Genomic DNA, 20297 nt, shown 5'->3' with positions numbered 1-20297 from the left:
CGATGACATGAACGTGTAGACTTTTGGGTTTGACATCCATACAAATATTAGGCTTATTTTGCTGGGCGGCAATGAAGAGATTTGGGATCATTCCCGGATGGCATCTTACCCCCACGCGTTTCCATGGCATTTCCATCGTTTGGGTCGAGTTCCATTGACCTCTTTACCACATCTATGGTAACATAAACACATATTAAAACATTACACGAATCTCTCTCTGCCTTGCTGTTGATCCCCCATAAACCCATACCACCACTGCCTCAGCGATTGTCATAGACATACTGTGCAGACTTATCTTTAACAGGGGTCTCCCGAGGCCATAAACTAGAAAGAGGGGAAAATAGCCTTATGATTAATAAGGCTGCAGCAAGATAAAGACATACCACCTGCAGCAAGATAAAGATAAATATTGTTTTTAATATTTACATGTCCTCACCCCTGCTTTATTTCTTTATACACTGAACAAACATATAACAGTAAAGTGTTGGTCCCATGTTTCAAAGCTGAAATATAAAATCCCTACATTTTCCATGCACACTTAGAGCTTATTTCTCTCAGATTTTGTGCACAAATTTGTTTACATCCCTGTTAGTGAGCCTTTCTCCTTTGCCAAGATAATTAATCCACCTGACAGGTGTGACATATCAAGAAACTGATTAAACAGCATGATCATTACACAGGTTCACCTTGTGCTGGGACAATAAAAGGCCACTCTAAAGTGAGCAGTTTTGTCACACAACACAATACCACAGATGTCTCAAGTTTTGAGGGTGTGTGCAATTGGCATGCTGACTGCAGGAATGTCCACCAGAGCTTTTGCCAGAGAATTGAATGCTAATTTATCTACCATGAGCTGCCTCAAATGTCATTTTAGAGAATTTGGCAGTACGTCCAATCGGCCTCACAGACCACGCGTAACCACGCCAACCCAAAGTGAGCAATCGGTGGAGAAGGGCCTTGGTCAGGGAGGTTACCAAGAACCCGATGGTCACTCTGACATAGTTCCGGAGGTCCTCTGTGGAGATAGGAGAACCTTCCAGAAGGACAACCATCTCTGCAGCACTCCACCAATCAGGCCTTTATGGTAGAGTGGCCAGACGGAAGCCACTCCTCAGTAAAAGGCACATGACAGCCCGCTTGGAGTTAGCCAAAAGGCACCTAAAGGACTCTGAAACTATGAGAAACAAGATTCTGTGGTCTGATGAAACTAAGACTAACTCTTTTGCCTGAATGCCAAGCATCACGTCTGGAGGAAACCTGGCACCATCCCTACGGTGAAGCATAGTGGTGGCAGCATCATCTGTGGGGATGTTGTTCATCAGCAGGGACTGGGAGACTAGTAAGGATCGAGGGAAAGATGAACAGAGCAAAGTACAGAGATCCTTGATGAAAACCTGTTTCTGAGCGCTCAGAACCTCAGACTGGGGTGAAGGTTCACCTTTCAACATGACAACGACCCTAAGCACATAGCCAAGACAATGCAGGCGTGGCTTCGGGACAAGTCTCTGAATGTCCTTGAGTGGCCCAGCCAGAGCCCAGACTTGAACCTGATCGAACATCTCTGGAGAGACCTGAAAATAGCTGTTTAGCAACACTCCCCATCCAACCTGACAGAGCTTGAGAGGATCTGCAGAGAAGAATGGGAGAAACTCCCCAAATACAGGTGTGCCAAGCTTGTAACATCATACCAAGAAGACTTGAGGCTGTAATCGCTGCCAAATGTGCTTTAACAAAGTACTGAGTAAAGGGTCCGAATAGTTATGTAAATCTGATATTTCTGGCTTTAAAAAAAAATACATTTGCAAAAATGTTAAAAAAAAAAAGTTTTTCCATTGTCATTATGGGGTATTGTGTGTAGATTGATGAGGGGGGGAAACTATTTCATCCATTTTAGAATAAGGCTGTAATGTAACAAAATATGGAAAAAGTAAAGGGTTCTGAATACTTTCCGAATGCACTGTAGTTGCTGAATGAAGTGACAAGGCATCTTATATGCAATTTCACATCTCAAGATTAGAATAATGGGTAATCAAGTTAGACAGACAGAGTCTGGCCTTTTAAACAGGGCAATCAGGAAGATTCAAGGGAAACTCAAAAGACCGTTCCTGTGAGAGACAGAGTAGGCTGCAGAAGGGGAAGGGAGAGTGCAAGATGGGTTATGATATGGATACAATAAATTCTAATGGATAAATGCTATGGAGGCTTGCTTTGTTTATGAGCGCCAGAGGTGTCTGATGGATTTTAATCGCAGGATAGCAATGAGAGGGAAATGGGGATGTTATTGCAGTAAATCCCAGTTCCTTCGGTGGTGGGCGAATAGCAAAGCTGCTCTATGGGGATTATTGTTATTAGCTTGAGTGATCTGACATCTAGTGTAATTGTGTGCAACGTCCCGTTTGGATAGAATTCCACAGTTTCATTTGAGGGAATGATTGACTCCTAGGCACAATGCTAGGGATTAGAACTAAAACACACACACCGAGATAGGGAGAGAAACAGAGGCAGACTTCAACCGGCTTTGCACACAGCAAAAAGTAAAAAATATGATGACACTCCCATCAATGTGTATGCTGGCAGCCTACCAAGTAAATTCCACGATCACGCATTATTAAATCCACCAGCAGTCAGAATCCGACTGGCTTGAGTACCACCAACCTCCATAGCCCTGAGGTCAACTGGGGTTCACGAGTCCACAGCTGTCAAGAATGCCTTTCTCATTTAAGTTAATTTACATTTGTAGCAAAATGGCTCTGGTGAGTGATTCCAATGCAAGGGGGAGGCATGAAGCTTTGAATACGCGTGGGACAGCTGCAAACAGTCTTTCCATGGCTACATTTGCCATCCTGATTACATGTCAACCCCCAGTTCAACCCATACCCCAGAACCCCCGAGACCTCTGTGACACCATGCTGTTGACTGTTACTGTGCTAGGGAAGGAGAACAGTGCAGGATCCTTGGCACAATCTCTATTTAGGGCTGCTCTGAAGTGTTGTCATGCCGTATCACATTCAAGTTCAACAGTTCACGACCAGCCAGGGCACTTACACTTGCTAAAATCTGGAGATTATAAAGAGACCTTTGTAACCTCTACAGCCCACACACACCAGCCCATAGCCCTATAGCCACCAGGTGCATTTGTCTTCAGCAGAAATAGATCCCCTGGTGACATATAAGCAGCTAGCCATGACCACGGGCCACCCACGGTGAGGGAGGCACAGAGGGAAGGTCATATGTGTATATCTGAGCTGTCAAAGATAGCAGAGATATGTATAGGTTGTGTCATGTCATTTTGGATAATGAGACTTACAGTAAAAACCAAAAGTAAATTCATGTTACTGTAATTACAAGCAAATATAGATAGTGATGCTATAGGCCTTTAATGGATGGTAGCCTAAATCAATATGACTTAAGTGCTGTATGTGGCATAACTGGTTTGGAAAGTGAACAGTCTTAAGGTCAAGTGTATGTTGCATGGTGAACACAGTTGACTTTCTTTGAATAGTAATCTGTTGTGGGGGTTTAATTCCAAAATGCAATAGTTAAATACATATATTTTATTTATACTAAGCTTACAGAATTATCACATCTTTCCCAAATACCTTTACTTTGTCTGAGAATGTAATATCACATACAAATTCAGTATGTTAATATTCAATGAACATAAAAATGGCCCTATCATTCAAGACGTCTTAGGTTACATAAACTACATCGGAATAGTCAATATTATATTATGCCCTTCGGATTCCAAAGGGTGAGTTTGATCTATGCCTATATTACATCTGGGTTCAATGGGGGCCAGCATTGCAGTAGTGGGTCATGGATGGTCCATGGTTATATGAACCTCAGCATTAGCGGTTTGTATATCATATGATTTTAGCAAGATACTTTATAATCTTGGGGTTATGTGGCCAGTGTTAAGGATATGCAGGTTGTGTCCGAATTAAAATTAAGAGAAAATCAGAGACACGAAAAAGTAAAAACAGGAACACTAAAAAATAGCCCAGAGAAGGAGAAAAGTAGGCCTAAATCGACTGGGAGTAACATATATGCATCAATGATTGTTGTTTATGATATGAAGTCAAATTCTTATTATGGAAAATACTTACTCTTTTCAGCTCACCCAATGCATAAAAGTTGTTAGGAAATGCCTCTGACATCTCATCAATATATTACATCGGTGAAAGTTTTAAAATGTGGTGATTGATGTTGAATTTTGCTTATATATTAGCATCACTGTAAACTATTTAAAGTACTCTTAACTTTTTAATTAAAATTAAAATTGTACAATTCAAGATGCAATTGGTTGATTAGCCTGTAGGTCTGTGTTGATGCACTGATTCAATGCAAATACACACATATTTTCATGTTATCCAGAGCATTGATGACTGTAACTGTGCTGCTGGCAACAATTTAATTACGCTTTTTTGCTGACGTTTACTGACACCGGCCATATTCAATGTGTGTTGCACTTGTAAATTCATTATTTGGCGCTCTGGTCAGACAAGAGTGCTCTGAAATCGGAGTAGATAGCCAGAGCGAATTTACAAAGCACCCGAATGTCCATTGAGAACGCACAACGACTATATCATTTAGCTAAGAATGATGTGAATAATCAAGTCAATAAACGTTGGGTAGTTAGTTAGCCTATAGTTAACATACTGGCAAGTTTGATGTAATAAGTAGCCAACTAACGTTAGGTAGCTAGCTAACATACTGGTACATACTGCTGTAATGATATGCTATGTGGTTCGTTAGGACAGCATAGCTAACACGGGTAGCCTAGTGGTTAGAGTGTTGGGCCTGTAACTGGAAGGTTGCTGGATCAAATCCCTGAGTCTGACAAGGTAAAAATATGCCATTCCACCCCTGAGCAAGGCAGTTAACCCACTGAGCTGTGGCGGTTGATTAAGGCAGCTCCCTGCACCTTTCTGATTTAGATGGGTTTGATTAAATGTGGAAGAAACATCTCAGTTGGACAACTGACTAGGTATCCCCCTTTCTGAAACAAATTGTCAGTCAACATAATGTGTGAGGTAACTTATTTGAAAAGTCGTGACTTCAGTACATTGCTCAACATTTGTCATAATTAGTTAAAGCAATGCATTTATATCTGCTCTGGTTGTACTTCGGGTGCATATTTTCTGCCATTTTCTTAAAATTTGAAAATGATGTGAAGCCAAGCCCATTTCCTGAAGAATTGCATTATGTGCACTAAAATACGTAAATAGTGTCCTCTGCATGTATACTTCGTATTTTGGCAAATTTAGTACAACATCCGGGAACCTTTGGCATACTAACTATATCTATACTATGACCAATAACCATACCATAAACTCAATTCACGTAACAAACAGTATGGTTAGTGCAGTTAGTATGAGTATTCGAACACAGCTTATGTCTAATAAATCACTGTGCGTGTTTATTTAATTCCCTGAGGCAACAGTCTTACTTCCGTACGACTCCCCAGTGGTGTGGACTCCAGTCAAATTACTTGGACTTGAGTCTGACTTAAGTCACAAATTTGATGACTTGAGACTTGACTTGATAGAAAATAAAATATCTTGAGACTTGACTTGTACTTGGAGCCTCAAGACTCGGGTCTTGACTTTGACTTGAGGCTAATGCCTTGAAATTATCTGGACAGGTTTTGTAACATTTTGTCACTCATTTTGTGGCACGGTCTCACAGCCAGAGACAGTGGCTGCGTTTCAAACTCATAAAAGACACATCCTCGTCCACTTACCCTCACCTTATGCCCTTGGGGGAATCCCGGCGGCCACATTTTTCGGCGGTCCAAATGATTAGCCAAGCAAGTGAAGTTTGCAATGTAAGCCCCTCAGCCCTCGTTTTTAATGGAGTTTGCGAGCGTACACTTCGGGGCCTGAAACACCCCATAATTATACTTGCGAGGATTGTACATCCGCTAAGAAAAGTCCACCAAAACTTAAAACCTCGTCAATATGGAGAAGTCAACATATGAACAACATATAAACAAATGTAAATAAGTTAGAAATTGTGCTACTAATGCACAAACACGTCTCGATAAAGTAATGATGCTTTTGGAAATTGTATAAATAAAACAGAAGTTCAGAAGTTCCTGCTAGGCGGGCTAATGTTAGTTAGCTAATTAATTGGCTAGCTATCATACAGTAGGCATATATTAATAATTATATAGTTAATATAAGAAGCCATGCAATCATAATTGACTGTAGTGCATATAAAGCACCCACAAGTTACCGTTGGCTGAAAACACAATCATCGCTGGACGAACAAGTGACGAATTTCCGGGCAAGGGCAGTCCATTCAAAAATCATTCCTTCCTCCCTTGTCAGATGTCATGAAACGTCATCAGAAGTGTCCACTTTAGTTAAGGGCTGAGGGGAGAGGGTGTGTCTGTTAAGTGTTTGGAATGCAGCCAGTATCGCATTTGCAAAAAAAAACTGATTGGCTAGTGAAACGCACATTCGGCCCTCTGATTGGACCAGTAAACTGTCAATTAAGTTGGATGAGCTAGAGCGGCTATTCCCAAACTGTGGTACACGCGCATTGCCATCAGGGGTATGCCAAATAAAAATGTGATTCATATTTTAAAAAATATATATATATATGTTATTTAAAAAAAAAAAAATATTCACATTTTCAAACAGTCCATTTATATTTTCCAACAGGGCTATACATTTGAGTGAGGTTTTTTTCTCGCCTGAGTAGCCTCGTTTCACTGCCAAAAACTAAATTAAACCATCTAGTGTTCAGCGAAATAACAACACAATGTCAAATACAGGTAGCCTAGTCAAATAATTAACATCCAATTGCATTAACCGTCGTTACTCCCTCGGGAGAATTCCACTAACCAACATAGCTGCTGCTCATTCCGTTTGCTCGAAAATTGATAAATGGTTAAATAAAGTAAGGCCCGCGTCCATAGAGACACATACCAGGTTGTTCTGCTTCCACGAGCACATCCAATGCTAGCATCAGTAATTCTACATTTGTTGTTAGCCCAGCTAGCATGGACACTGACAATTGTGAATCTGATGCAGTTGGACCATCGAAGAGGAGCAAATATGATGAGAACTACATTGATTTATGGTTCACTTATATTGGGAGTAGTGCCTTTCCTCAGCCACAGTGTGTTGTATGTGCAAAAGTACTATCTCACAACTCAATGAAACCTTTAGGAATAAAACACGCCAATTTGGAAAATAAGCCACAGGAGTTTTTTTTTGCAAGAATTAAGACTACTTTCGAGTAGTAAGACCTGTATGAAAGCAACAGATACCATAAATAAGAAGGGGCTAGAAGCGTCTTATATGGTGAGCTACCGAGTGGCTAGGACAGGCAAGCCCCATACTATTGTGGAGGACTTAATTCTTCCTGCTGCCGCAGATATATTATTTTTATTATTATTATGATTTTATTTTTTTGACCCCTTTTTTCTCCCTAATTTCGTGGTGTCCAATTGATAGTAGTTACAGTCTTGTCTCATCGCTGCAACTCCCGCACAGACTCGGGAGAGGCGAAGGTCGAGAGCCATGCATCCTCCGAAACACAACCCAACCAAGCCGCACTGCTTCTTGACACAATGCACATCCAACCTGGAAGCCAGCCGCACCAATGTGTCGGAGGAAACACCGTACACCTGGCGACCTGGTCAACATGCACTGCGCCCGGCCCGCCACAGGAGTCGCTAGTGCGCGATGAGACAAGGATATCCCTGCCGGCCAAACCCTCCCTAACCCGGACGACGCTGGGCCAATTGTGCGTCGCCCCATGGACCTCCCGGTCACGGCCGGCTGTGACAAAGCCTGTCAGAGCCTGGGCTCGAACCCAGAGTCTCTGGTGGAACAGCCTTAGACCACTGCGCCACCCGGGAGGCCTATGGCTGGGACAATTCTGAGGGAAAGGCCAAAAAAACTATACAGACAATGACTTCATCAAACAACACTGTTTCACGACGCATCAGTGACATGGCAGGAGATGTTTTGAAACAATTACTTCTTCGCATGCAGGCCAGTGAATTCTATGCGTTACAGCTGGATGAGTCAACAGATGTGGCGGGCCTGGCACAGCTCCTGGTATATATCCATTATGTTTATGGGGGTCAATTAAGGAAGACATCCTCTTCTGCAAACCACTGGAAACCAGGACAACAGGAGAGGAATTTTTTAAAGTACTGGACAGCTTTGTGACATCAAATGGACTTTGGTGGTCAAGATGTGTTGGTATCTGTACTGATGGCGCAAAAGCCATGACGGGGAGACAAAGTGGAGTGGTAACTCGTGCAAGCAGTTGCTCCCGACGCCACTTGGGTACACTGCAGCATCCACCGAGAGGCTCTTGCTGCCAAGGCAATGCCTGACAGCTTGAAATACATTTTTGACACTACAGTGAAAATGATTACCTTTATTAAAGCAAGGCCCCTGAACTCTCATCTATTTTCTGGACTATGCAATGATATGTGCAGCGACCATGTAACGCTTTTACAATATACAGAAGTCCGCTGGTATTGGGCAAAGTATTGACACGTTTTTTTTTAAATTGAGAGACAAGCTTAAAGTTTTCTTTACTGACCATCATTTTCACTTGTCTGACAGCTTGCATGATGACAAGTTTCTCACACGACTGGCCTATCTGGGTGATGCTTTTTCTCACATGAATGATCTGAATCTAGGATCACAGGGACTCTCCACAATTACATTCAATGTGCAGGACAAAATTGAAGCTCTTCTCGGTCTGCATTAACAAGGACAACACACAGGTATTTCCATCATTGTATGATTTTTTTGTGTGCAAATGAACTCAAGCTTACGGACAATGTCAAATGTTATATAGCTAGCGAATCACCTGAGGTTGTTGGGTGCGCAATTACGCAGGTACTTTCCCGAAATGGATGACACAAACAACTGGATCCCTTTCATGCCCTGCCTCCAGTCCACTTACCGATATCTGAACAAGAGAGCCTCATTGAAATAGCAACAAGCGGTTCTGTGAATATTGATTCTAATAAATCTTCTTCGGGATAGAGTCCTTTTTTCTCATTTTCCGCCTGACTGACATGCCCAAAGTAAACTGCCTGTTGCTCAGGCCCTGAAGCCAGGATATGCATATAATTGGTACCATGGGAAAAAACACTTAGTAGTTTGTAGAAATGTTTAAATAATGTAGGATACTATAACACAATAGATATGGTAGGAGAAAATTCAAAGAAAAACCAACCAGATTCTTTTTTTTTTTGAGAGCCCATGCTGTTACAATGGAAAGTATAGGGGCATTCTGAAATCTAGCTCTCAGGGTGCAGTCCTATGGCTTCCACTGGGTGTCAGCACTCTATGTTCAATGTTTCAGGCTTGTTTCTTCCAAAACGAATAAGAATAATGAGTTTTAGTACTGGGGCACACCCTTGGAAATGTGTGTATGCGCGCGCGATGAAGACAAGACGCACCTGCAAATATCGGTTTCCTATTGAACATACTTCTTTCCGAATTAAATATTATAGTTTGATTACATTTTAGAGTATCTGAGGAGTCAATAGAAACATATTTTGACTTGTTTTAACAAATTTTAGCGGTAGATTTTTGGATTCCTTTCTCTGCATGTTGAACGAGTGGATTACTCAAATCGATGGTGCCAACTAAACTGACTTTTTGGGATAGAAAGAAGGATTTTATCTAACGAAACGACACTACATGTTATAGCTGGGACCCTTTGGATGACAAATCAGAGGAAGATTATCAAAAAGTAAGTGAATATTCAATTACTATTTGTGAATTTATGAAACCTGTGCTGGTGGAAAAATATTTTTGATGTGGGGCGCCGTCCTCAAACAATCGCATGGCATGCTTTCGCTGTAATGGCTACTGTAAATCGGACAGTGCAGTTAGATTAACAAGAATTTAAGCTTTCAACCGATATAAGACACTTGTATGTACCTAAATGTTTAATATTCATAATTTTTATGATTATTTATTTGAATTGCCTGCCCTCGAGTTTCACCGGAAGTTGTCCCGCTAGCGGGACGCCTAGCCTTAAAGAGATTTCATAAGCCACTGCCAGATTTCTGGATTGGGCTGGGCTCAGAGTATCCTGCTAGGAAAATCTTGCTGTTAAGACACTGATGCCCTTTGCAACCACGTATCTATGTGAGAATGGATTCTCGGCCCTCACTAGCATGAAAACTAAATACAGGCACAGACTGTGTGTGGGAAAGGATTTAAGACTGAGATTCTCTCCAATACAACCCAACATTGCAGAGTTATGTGCATCCTTTCAAGCATACCATTCTCATTAACCTGTGGTGAGTTATTCACAATTTTTGATTAACAAATAAGGTTTTATATGTAAGATGGTTATATAAAGAGCAAAATTATTGATTATTATTATTTGTGCCCTGGTCCTATAAGAGCTCTTTGTCACTTCCCAAGAGCCGGATTGTGACAAAAGCGCACATCACCAGATTAGTGACCAGAAAGCCCTTGTCTAATTTTCTCGGGTTTTGACTGGCAAAACAGAGTAGCCTACCTATGTTAATATTATCCATATAAAGTAGACTAACCATTTAGCAATCTGCTACAGATGCATCTTTGCCACAGCAATACCCGGGGCCTAATTTACAACCGCTGCATAAATTTAACACTAAATACCTGCGTGCGCAGAGATTTCTCAATTTGGCGCAAGACGTACAAACGCATGTTCCCCGTTATAAATCAGACCTGTCCTCTTAACTGTGCACGTGTGAACGAGCATTATAACTCCTCCTGAAAAACTCATACTTGTACCTTTTATGGTGACAATAACGCCCTTATTTGCTGATGTATAGTTTGGAAGTATTGGAATTAGGCCAAGACAGTAGGCTATCTAAAGGAAATAACAATGTCGAATTTGATGAAATGTCTTTGGAGGTGTTGGCAGAATGTTTTCTTTTGCAGTGACATTTGCGGTATCTGACCGTTTCTGAAAGACTAAAACAATTGCAAATTGTTGTGGACCTGTACACAGATTGTTTGAATGTAATAATGTTTTGCGTTCACTTTTCCCCGAATTTAAATATGCTGCACTGCCCGCTAATTCAGATTTTTTTTTAAATCTACAGTGGGCCTACTTACTTACAGTGGTAGCCTACACTCTTCAACTCAAGATGTTTTTTGTTTTTTTAAACGCGCACCCTTTCGGGTGCGTAGAGCAAAAACTTGAAATGATAATAACCTAACTAACAGTCCCAGTTAAATGAGAGATGCGCATGGTAATTTGGTGTATGGCTACTATGGGAATATAAACTCATGGTCAGAAAAGGAGAGGAATTTATTCCGCAATGGTTATGATAGAATACCGTTCAAAAGTTTGGGGTGACTTATAAATGTCCTTGTTTTTTGTGAAAACATGCATGAAATTAGTTGCAAAATTATTAGGAAATATAGTCAACACGTTGACAAGGTCATAAATAGTCATTGTGTCCTTCAAACTTTGCTTTCGTCAAAGAATCCTCCATTTGCAGCAATTACAGCCTTGCAGACCCTTGGCATTCTAGTTGTCAATTTGTTGAGGTGATCTGAAGAGATTTCACCCCGTGCTTCCTGAAGCACCTCCCACAAGTTGGATTGGCTTGATGGGCACTTCTTACGTACCATACGGTCAAGCTGCTCCCACAGCAGCTCAATAGGGTTGAGATCCGGTGACTGTGCTGGCCACTCCATTATAGACAGATAACCAGCTGACTGCTTCTTCCCTAAATAGTTATTGCATAGTTTGGAGCTGTGCTCTAGGTCATTGTCTTGTTGAAGGAGGAAATTGGCTCCAATTAAGCGCCGTTCGCACGATATTGCATGGCGTTGCAAAATGGAGTGATAGCCTTCCGTCTTCAAGATCCCTTATACCCTGTACAAATCTCCCACTTTACCACCAGCAAAGCACCCCCAGACCATCACATTGCCTCCACCATGCTTGACAGATGGCATCAAGCACTCCTCCAGCATCTTTTAATTTTTTCTGTGTCTCATGAATGTTCTTCTTTGTGATCCAAACACCTCAAACTTAGATTCGTCTGTCCATAACACTTTTTTCCAACCTTCCTCTGTCCAGTGTCTGTGTTATTTTGCCCATCTTAAATCTTTTCTTTTTATTGGCCAGTCTGAGATATGGCTTTTTCTTTGCAACTCTGCGTAGAAGGTCAGAATCCCGGAGTCGCCTCTTCACTGTTGACGTTGAGACTGGTGTTTTGCGGGTATTATTTAATGAAGCTGCCAGTTGAGGACTTGTGAGGTGTCTGTTTCTCAAACTAGACACTAATTTACTTGTCCTCTTGTTCAGTTGTGCACCAGGGCCTCCCACTCTTTGTATTCTTGTTAGAACCAGTTCGCGCTGTTCTGTGAAGGAAGTAGTTCGAGATCTTCCGTTTCTTGGCAATTTCTCACATGGAATAGCCTTAATTTCTCAGAACAAGAATAGACTGACTAGTTTCAGAAGAAAGTTATTTGTTTCTGGCCATTTTGAGCCTGTAATCGAACCCACAAATGCTGATGCTCCAGATACTCAACTAGTCTAAAGAAGGCCAGTTTTATTGCTTCTTTAATCAGGACAACAGTTTTTCAGCTATGCTAACATAGTTGCAAAAGTGTTTTCTAATGATCACTTCGGCTTTTAAAATGATACACTTGGATTAGCTAACACAACGTGGCATTGGAACACAGGAGTGTGTAAGGACCAACGCCGTGGATGAGAAACAGGTACTTGGAGTCAACATTTAATAAGGAACAGACATGAAACAACACAGGCACAGTGTCAGCACATGGGCAAAACAACGGCATACGACAATCAATGCAGCAGCGGGGAACAGAGATGGGGAACTGAAAAATATAGGGGAGGTAATAAACAGGGGATTGAGACCAGGTGAGTCCAATAATACGCTGATGCGCGTGACGGGGAAAGGCAGGTGTGCGTAATGATGGGGAGCCTGGCGCCTTCGAGCGCCAGGGAGGGGGAGCGGGAGCAGGCGTGACAGAGTGATGGTTGCTGATAATGGGCCTCTGTACTTCTATGTAGATATTCCATTAAAAATCATCCATTTCCAATAGTCATTTACAATATTATCAATGTCTACACGGTATTTCTGATCAATTTGATGTTATTTTAATGGACAACAAAAGGTGCTTTTCTTTCAAAAACAAGGACATTTCTAAGTGACCCCAAACTTTTTGAACGGTAGTGTATGTATTATGTTCATGGATGAAATATTGCCTACGCTAGAAATCACATTACAGTACTCAGACGTAGTCTACAAAAGTCAATGGAAAAGGTGAACCGTCTGTTCTACCGTAGGATCGGATCGCATAGAGCAAAATCGACTACTTGAAAGACCTTACCTATTTACTACTGTGTAGTGGGTCCAATTAAATGAGAGATGGGACGAATGGTAGTCTATCCAAAGCTGTTGTAGGCCTATAGGCTATTTTGTGAGTAGCCAATGAAACCATCACAGTCAGAAAAGGTGAGGAATTTATTCTGCAATGATCATGGACATGAAATAAATAGTAGGAAATATATTCCTATTTCAAATTATTTTAGAATTCAAAAGAATGTACTAATGACAAATGATTGCACCTTGTTATTACATTTAGCTAGACCTACCTGTTTTTGTGTTGTTGTTATGAATAAGAGTGTCATCATATATTCCTAATTTGCAAAAGGCTACCAGGACACTTTTTATGCCTTGCAATGCAAGACTTCAACCACTAGAAGCTGTGAGTACGCATGGTCTAGAAACTGTGAGTAAGCATGGTCTAGAAACTGTGAGTAAGCATGGTCTAAGCAGTATAAGCACTTCCCCACTTTAAGTTCAGTTTTTATAAATGCCAACTTTTGCGTGAAAATTGGTTCACGCATGTTTTGGGGCATATTTTGTTCATTTGCAAAGTTTAGAAATGAGGACCCTGGTGATTTCATTGATAATTTACATATTTTGGGTGGGTTATATAGGCCTACGTCAGTGGTGGTACTGGCTATATGTCTAAAGATGGCTGTAACATCGCACCACCTTCAATATTTATGGAATGAAGATGTAACATACTCTGGCGAATTAATTGCGATATTTGTGAGGAAGAAAAAGGCTACAGACAGAGCGCATGCTTTCCATCCGGTCCTGCAACCTCTGCTGCACAGGCCCACAGGTAGGCCATAGGATCCTGCTTGCTCTGAACTCCAAGGTGACAATGTGACATCACATCCCTAGTTGATATTGACTGCTAACATGAATGACTTTCAGCTCAAAATCCAGGTGTAAAACGCAGTTTATTTTTCTGTATCTTGCGTTTTGTAGATGCTTGATCGTTTATTGCTGTCAGGATAGGCTGCGTTCGCGCAGCGATTCTGCTCGGGTGTTCGCCCTCTGCGCGCGTGCATGTGCGTGCATGGGGGCCGCAAGCTCAAAAAGTGTGAAAACCACTGAGCTAATGACCAGATTGCTGATTTGATGTACAGTTATAGGATCAGATGCAGCGCAAACATCAAATTGTAGGGAGACAGGATTACCATAATAATAAATATGCAGCTTCAAAATTGTTTGGTGATCAAGAATATGAACCGTTTACTTTGCAAGCTCACCAGCAATTGGGCAAAACCCTAACCCTAACACAGGCCTACCGGTCTTTTGGTATGTTAAAATTGCTTGAAATTACTCATTTAATTATGAAGCTTGAATTTTGAATTTGTTATTAAAATGAATTATTACATAATCAAAATGTGTTTTAGACAAAATAATGAAAAAGGCTGTGTCTGGTAGCCTCTATAAATAGACAAAGATTTGTATTTGAAGAAGTCATTGCCTGTAGCCTATATATTTGTTTTACTTGACTTGACTTGAAAAAACTTGTCACTCGACTCGACTTGCTCTTAGAATGCACGACTTGGACTTGACTCAAGACTAGACCGGTTGTAAATTGGATTTGGACCCTGTGACTTGAGACTTGCTCTATTCTTTCTTGTAATCTGGCAACATAATACTAATAAAATCAAGAGACTCAAGCATGTCTGTTTGCCTTTCGCATCCTATGGCCTCTTTGCACGCAGCCCTAAAAAACAAACCTGGACCGATTATGACTGTATCAACCTTCAAGGGAGGCAGACAAGCTGTCACACAGACCGATTTAACCCTTTCCTGGTGTTGGCCATTTGGTGCAACACTCCGCATTGAAGAAAACAGTTATTCAAATGAAACATTTACGAGATAGTATCAACACATCTAAAATACACGTAGAATTAAGCTGCCACGTTTGTTCTATTTATTTCCTGTCGACTGGACAAGCCAAATACAGAGGAAACAATGCATATATGTGATGAATTAAAAGTGAGTAAAAACGTTGAAAGAAATGGACAAGTGAAAAACAATATTCAATTGATATCTTTATTTGTTTTGACAGAAAGACAATAGAAACATACTAATTTCAACAATAATATAAAAAGGTTTGCAGCACCACAGTGCAGTACTTCCATTCCAAACAAATATGATCTTAGTGGTTCTGATTTCTATTAACACCTATGTACAGCCTTCGACATTTTGTAGGCTACAAATCGATATAAATTATGACCTGAGTTTCTGACGTGCGCACTGCAAACCCATAACCATGATATGGCTCAACTGCACCGTTTTTTTCATGATTGAGTTTTGGATCTTGTTAAAATATGATTTTGCATAGTCATTTACAAAAAGAAAAATAGAAATACAATGGAAGTGATAAATAATTTAAAACCACGCCAGACTTCCTTTAAATAGGCTACAAGTGATTCGACATCTCTTATGTGCTTGTGAATTTGAGACTGAGTTTTGAAATATTCCCATGGTAGGTAGCCTACAGTAAAAATGGTTTACCCAACGTTTCAGGGAAATACCTACTGCGCTCAACATTATCCAAAATAACCAAGGTTTCACCTTTGTCAGGTCTACGTCCAAAACTTTTAGAGCTCTATAAAGTTCCGTTGATTTGAAAGGGCCTCGTATTAAAACTCTATAGTCTTTGTTAATAAGCAGCCCCAACGCTTTGCTGTGGTACTACTGGGTGGTGCACTGCGCCCGGGTGCTGTAGATGCGATCCCTGTTGGTACCAGTGGTTGTTATAATCCTCCAGGTAGGGGGGCGACGAGCTGAGGGGTGGCTGCGGGATTTGGGGCCTGCTGGGCGGGGTAGTGAGAGAGTTATTGTCCCAGACCGTCGGGGATGGCGGGGAGTTGCACGCCATGGAGTCGCTGGCGTTTGGGCTGTGGTCGAGGGGAACCTCTCCGTTCTTGTAGAGCTTCTTGAATTTGGACCTCCGGTTTTGGAACCAAATCTTGACCTGTTAGGGAAAAGATGAACGTTGTTAGTCTAAATGTCATGTCAAAAGAGGAAAATCTAATTTTCAACAAAACATCAGCATTTTAAATAGTCAATTAATCATGGTGGCCTAAATGTAAAGCTAGGCCTATAGGCCTACATTATAAGGACATCTGGCCAAGAGCACACATTAAAAAAAAATGTGTACACAAATGTGGCCAATATTCAAATGCAATATAATAACCAATGCTTTTTGACAATACAAACATTTGTCAATGAAAAATAGCCTATAGGCTTCCGATGATTAATTTGGCGAGGTATGCCAGATATGAGACATTTCACTATTTGATGACAACCTACAGAAGTCAAAGCAAGTTGTTATGAGTTAAGGGTGACTGCACTTACAATGTGTGTAATCGTCATGATAGTTACCTGTGTCTGCGTCAGTCCCATTTGAGCAGCAAGTTCGGCTCTCTCGGGGAGGGCGAGGTACTGCGCTTTCTGAAAACGCCTCTGCAACGCTGCTAGTTGGTAGCTGGAGTAAATTGTTCTCGGCTTGCGGATTTTCTTTGGTTTTCCATTCACCATACGAACTTCAGGCTCGGGTTCTTCTTTCACTGTAAAGAAAGAAGCAACAATTGTTTCATTAGTTCTCAGTATCAGGTATGAAAAACATTTAAACAATGCCAAAACAATGTAATAATAATAATGATAATAAGTCATCATCATGATAAACTTCATGTTATTTTGTGTTAATTAATATATCATTACTATAATCTTTATTACATTGTTATAGGCTAGTTGAAGTTGCAATAGCAATGTTTTCATGAGTGGTGCAACGCTCAAATAAATGGAAAAAAGTCTTGATCGTGCTCAACCTGCAATAATATCCTCAATAATCGGTCAGTGTTTTGTATAATAAACCTACATATCTGCCCAGTGATTCGCAGACAGTTGCTATCAGTGCAATTACTAACCATAATCGTTTTACGACTACCTGTTAATAGCTGTCTATTCTTCATCAAAAGCCATCAATTAGCAGCATGGTTCCAACTTCCGTATTGTAGTTTTACTAGTAACTTGTAATAAATCCCACCTTTACAAAATACTAATTTAACAATTTAAATGAATGTCTGAAACCCAAATATGACTTTTCACCCGTACAATGTTTTTGCTATCTCTGCTATCTCATTCTATTTCTGTCAGCTGTAATAGTCAACCAGTATAGATTACACCAACGCAAATGCTTCTCAATTGAGCGGGCCTATATAACATAAAACTACCCAAGACACTACCCTAATGTTTTTCCAGAGTATGCATGCATTCTTCTCTCTCTCTTTTACGCATACAACGAAACAGGCAAAATATAACACAGGAATAATTCAAATACGTTGAAGTATTTACCTGAGCTTTGAGGTGAAGCCTGCAGATGGTCTCTGTTGTAATGTCCATATTGTCTGTAGGAATTTGTGTAAGGGTATTCAGACTTGGTGGGATAAACTCCTGCACCACCCATTCCATTCAGGTTAAATTGGTGATGGTAGGCATTCATTTGTTGCCCGTAGGTTTGACTCTGGTAATATTCGTGGTGGCTGTGAGCCGTCTGTCCGCTGTAGTAGCCCATGTCCGTGACTGAGGACTCCGGGAGAGTCGGAGAGTCCTTGGAGCTCGGATGGCAACTCATAGATCCGGGGAGATCGGTCAAAATGCTCGCTACCTTCTTCTCATAAGTCTGTCCGCTCATCATGGGTCGCAGCCCTCCAAAGAAAATAAAGTCCACGATAATTCGTAAACACAGGACGTTTGTGCAATAGTGTTCAAAGAAATCGCAGTGAATAGATGTAGTCAGTCGTGCCCTGAACGCTAGTCCTTGGAGAGCAAGTCCTTCTCAAACTCTCCTAGCTGTAGTAACTCGATTGTGGCACCAATCTACACCAGTGAAACTGAATTATAGAGTGCTGGGATGGATGCTGCGTTCTCATTGGCTCCAGTCAATCCTTTTTTATCTCTCCCTCTTGCCCTCAAGGCGAAATGGTGGCGCTCAATAAATCCTACCCTTGGACTAAATTGCCAAACACACATGTCTTTTGGCGCTTCAGGTTTGTCTTTTCAACCTGGACCCAGGGGTAGATGTAACATAGCAAATGTAAATCCACAACACTCCAATTAGTATGATTTGTTACCTTTCATATGTTAGCTATGTGGCTAATGTTAGCTAGGCTAGGGGTTGGGGTTAGGAGTTAGGTTAAAGAGTGAAGGTTAGTGTTAGGTGAAGGATATGCTAACATGCTAAATAGTTGAAAAGTCGCTCAAAAGTAGTAAGTAGTTGCATGCTAAGATGCTAATTAGCTCAAATTCAAAAGTTGTCCGTGATGAGATTTGAACACACAACCTTTTGGATGTCAGATCTTTGAGTTACATGCCCACCCATACTTTTGTTTTTGCCTTAAGTAACCTATTGTCATATGTAACCTTACCAAACGTAACATATCATACTAATTTGAATGTCCTGGATTTACGTTGACTATTTTATGTCTAGTCTATGAGACTAGGCTGGTCTTTTAAAGACAATTTAGAGTTATTTAGCTGTTGACAGCATCACTCAAAAGCATATAACTACAAACAAACGTTGCATGGATTCTCTGTGCTTTGTTTGAAAATGGAGCTGAGTACTGACACTCTTACGGCCTACTACTTATCCCACTGTAGCCAGAACGTCTGTCTCATTCCTTGTCCTTATTCTTGAGAAGAGTTAAGGCTACTTATTCAAAGCCGCCAAACTGTGCCCTTAGCCTATTCATTCTAATTCATCAACATTCAGAAGTGTCCTAGGACAGTGAGCTTGGGGTGAAAGAGATCGAAATGATAAGAAAACCATTCCACTGAATGCCTTTGGGGTGAATTATTTTCTTTTGTGTGTGTGTGTGTGTGTGTGTGTGTGTGTGTGTGTGTGTGTGTGTGTGTGTGTGTGTGTGTGTGTGTGTGTGTGTGTGTGTGTGTGTGTGTGTGTGTGTGTGTGTGTTTTCCAAAATCTATTTAAAACAAACAAACAAACAAAAACTGTCAGGCCTACTGTAATTGTCATGCTTAATGAAAGGAGTGCTCATTGATTCGGTCTCAAAAATGATGTGAAGTAGGTGTATGAAGTATAACACTACATCCAGGTTCTGTAGAGTTTATTTTTTGGTGATATTGTCATCATCCGTGGTCATTATGTGAAGGCTATAGGCTACCCCAAGGTGTTAGTAATTTTGAAAAGCAATTTTATTCTATGCCATTTTTTTTTTATATAACAAAAAACACATAGAGTGCATGTTCACTTCTGCTCTTGCAAGTCATATAAGAGTGAAAGGTATAGAAAAGGTCTTATTTTCTGTTTGTTAATTATTATATATATATATTTTTTTTACATAAAGTTACACTGCTCCGTAGTGTTTGGTTTTATGATTGTGGTAAAAGTTGAGGTGCTGACATAAAAACACTTATTTTACCAGACTATAGTTACACCATTCACCTCGATGCATTAATACTTCTTTCGGTGTTACTCACATAAGATATGTAAAAAAAAAAAAAAAAATGATGTTACTCAGGCAGTCCAGTCCAAGCCGAACATTTTCCTCGAATGAATTCCTCCAAGTACAGTATTATATTGCATTTTCAGTACAACACATTGAACCACACCAGTTAAAGAATGAGGTTATACTACCCCCTTGTGGTGTATTCGTGGAAGGTTCAGCAGTAGATGTAAACTGTAGTAACTGGGGGGAGTAATTCATTCGTTTATAAAGCGACATCTGGGAAACTCGTCACCAGAGAAGTATACATTGTGTAACTTGACTTTGACTTCGTTAATTCTTGCTCACCATTTACAGAAAAATGTATATAAAATAAAAAAAATGCATAGAAAATAGCATAAAAAAAACTAAATAAAAAAAACACAATACATGGTATGAATAGAATACAGGACACTTAGACACATATATCAGGACATTCTTTTCAT

At 40.6% G+C, this 20297-nt stretch overlaps 1 protein-coding gene across 1 annotated transcript; it reads right to left on the bottom strand.

The window, feature by feature from the left end:
- Window positions 1-15377: 15377 nt before the first annotated feature.
- On the bottom strand, window positions 15378-18225 carry LOC139541956 (homeobox protein Dlx3b-like). Its single transcript, XM_071346888.1, has 3 exons — window positions 17702-18225; window positions 16730-16914; window positions 15378-16319 (listed from the first exon to the last, which is right to left on the bottom strand). Exons 1-3 carry the CDS (start codon window positions 18042-18044, stop codon window positions 16005-16007), a joined length of 843 nt encoding a protein of 280 aa, XP_071202989.1. The 5' UTR covers window positions 18045-18225; the 3' UTR covers window positions 15378-16004.
- Between the last annotated feature and the right edge of the window lie 2072 nt (window positions 18226-20297).

The sequence above is a fragment of the Salvelinus alpinus genome, chromosome 17 (genome assembly GCF_045679555.1).
Source record: "Salvelinus alpinus chromosome 17, SLU_Salpinus.1, whole genome shotgun sequence".
Classification (NCBI taxonomy): Eukaryota; Metazoa; Chordata; class Actinopteri; order Salmoniformes; family Salmonidae; genus Salvelinus; species Salvelinus alpinus.
This window is presented reverse-complemented; position numbering and strand designations above follow the sequence as displayed.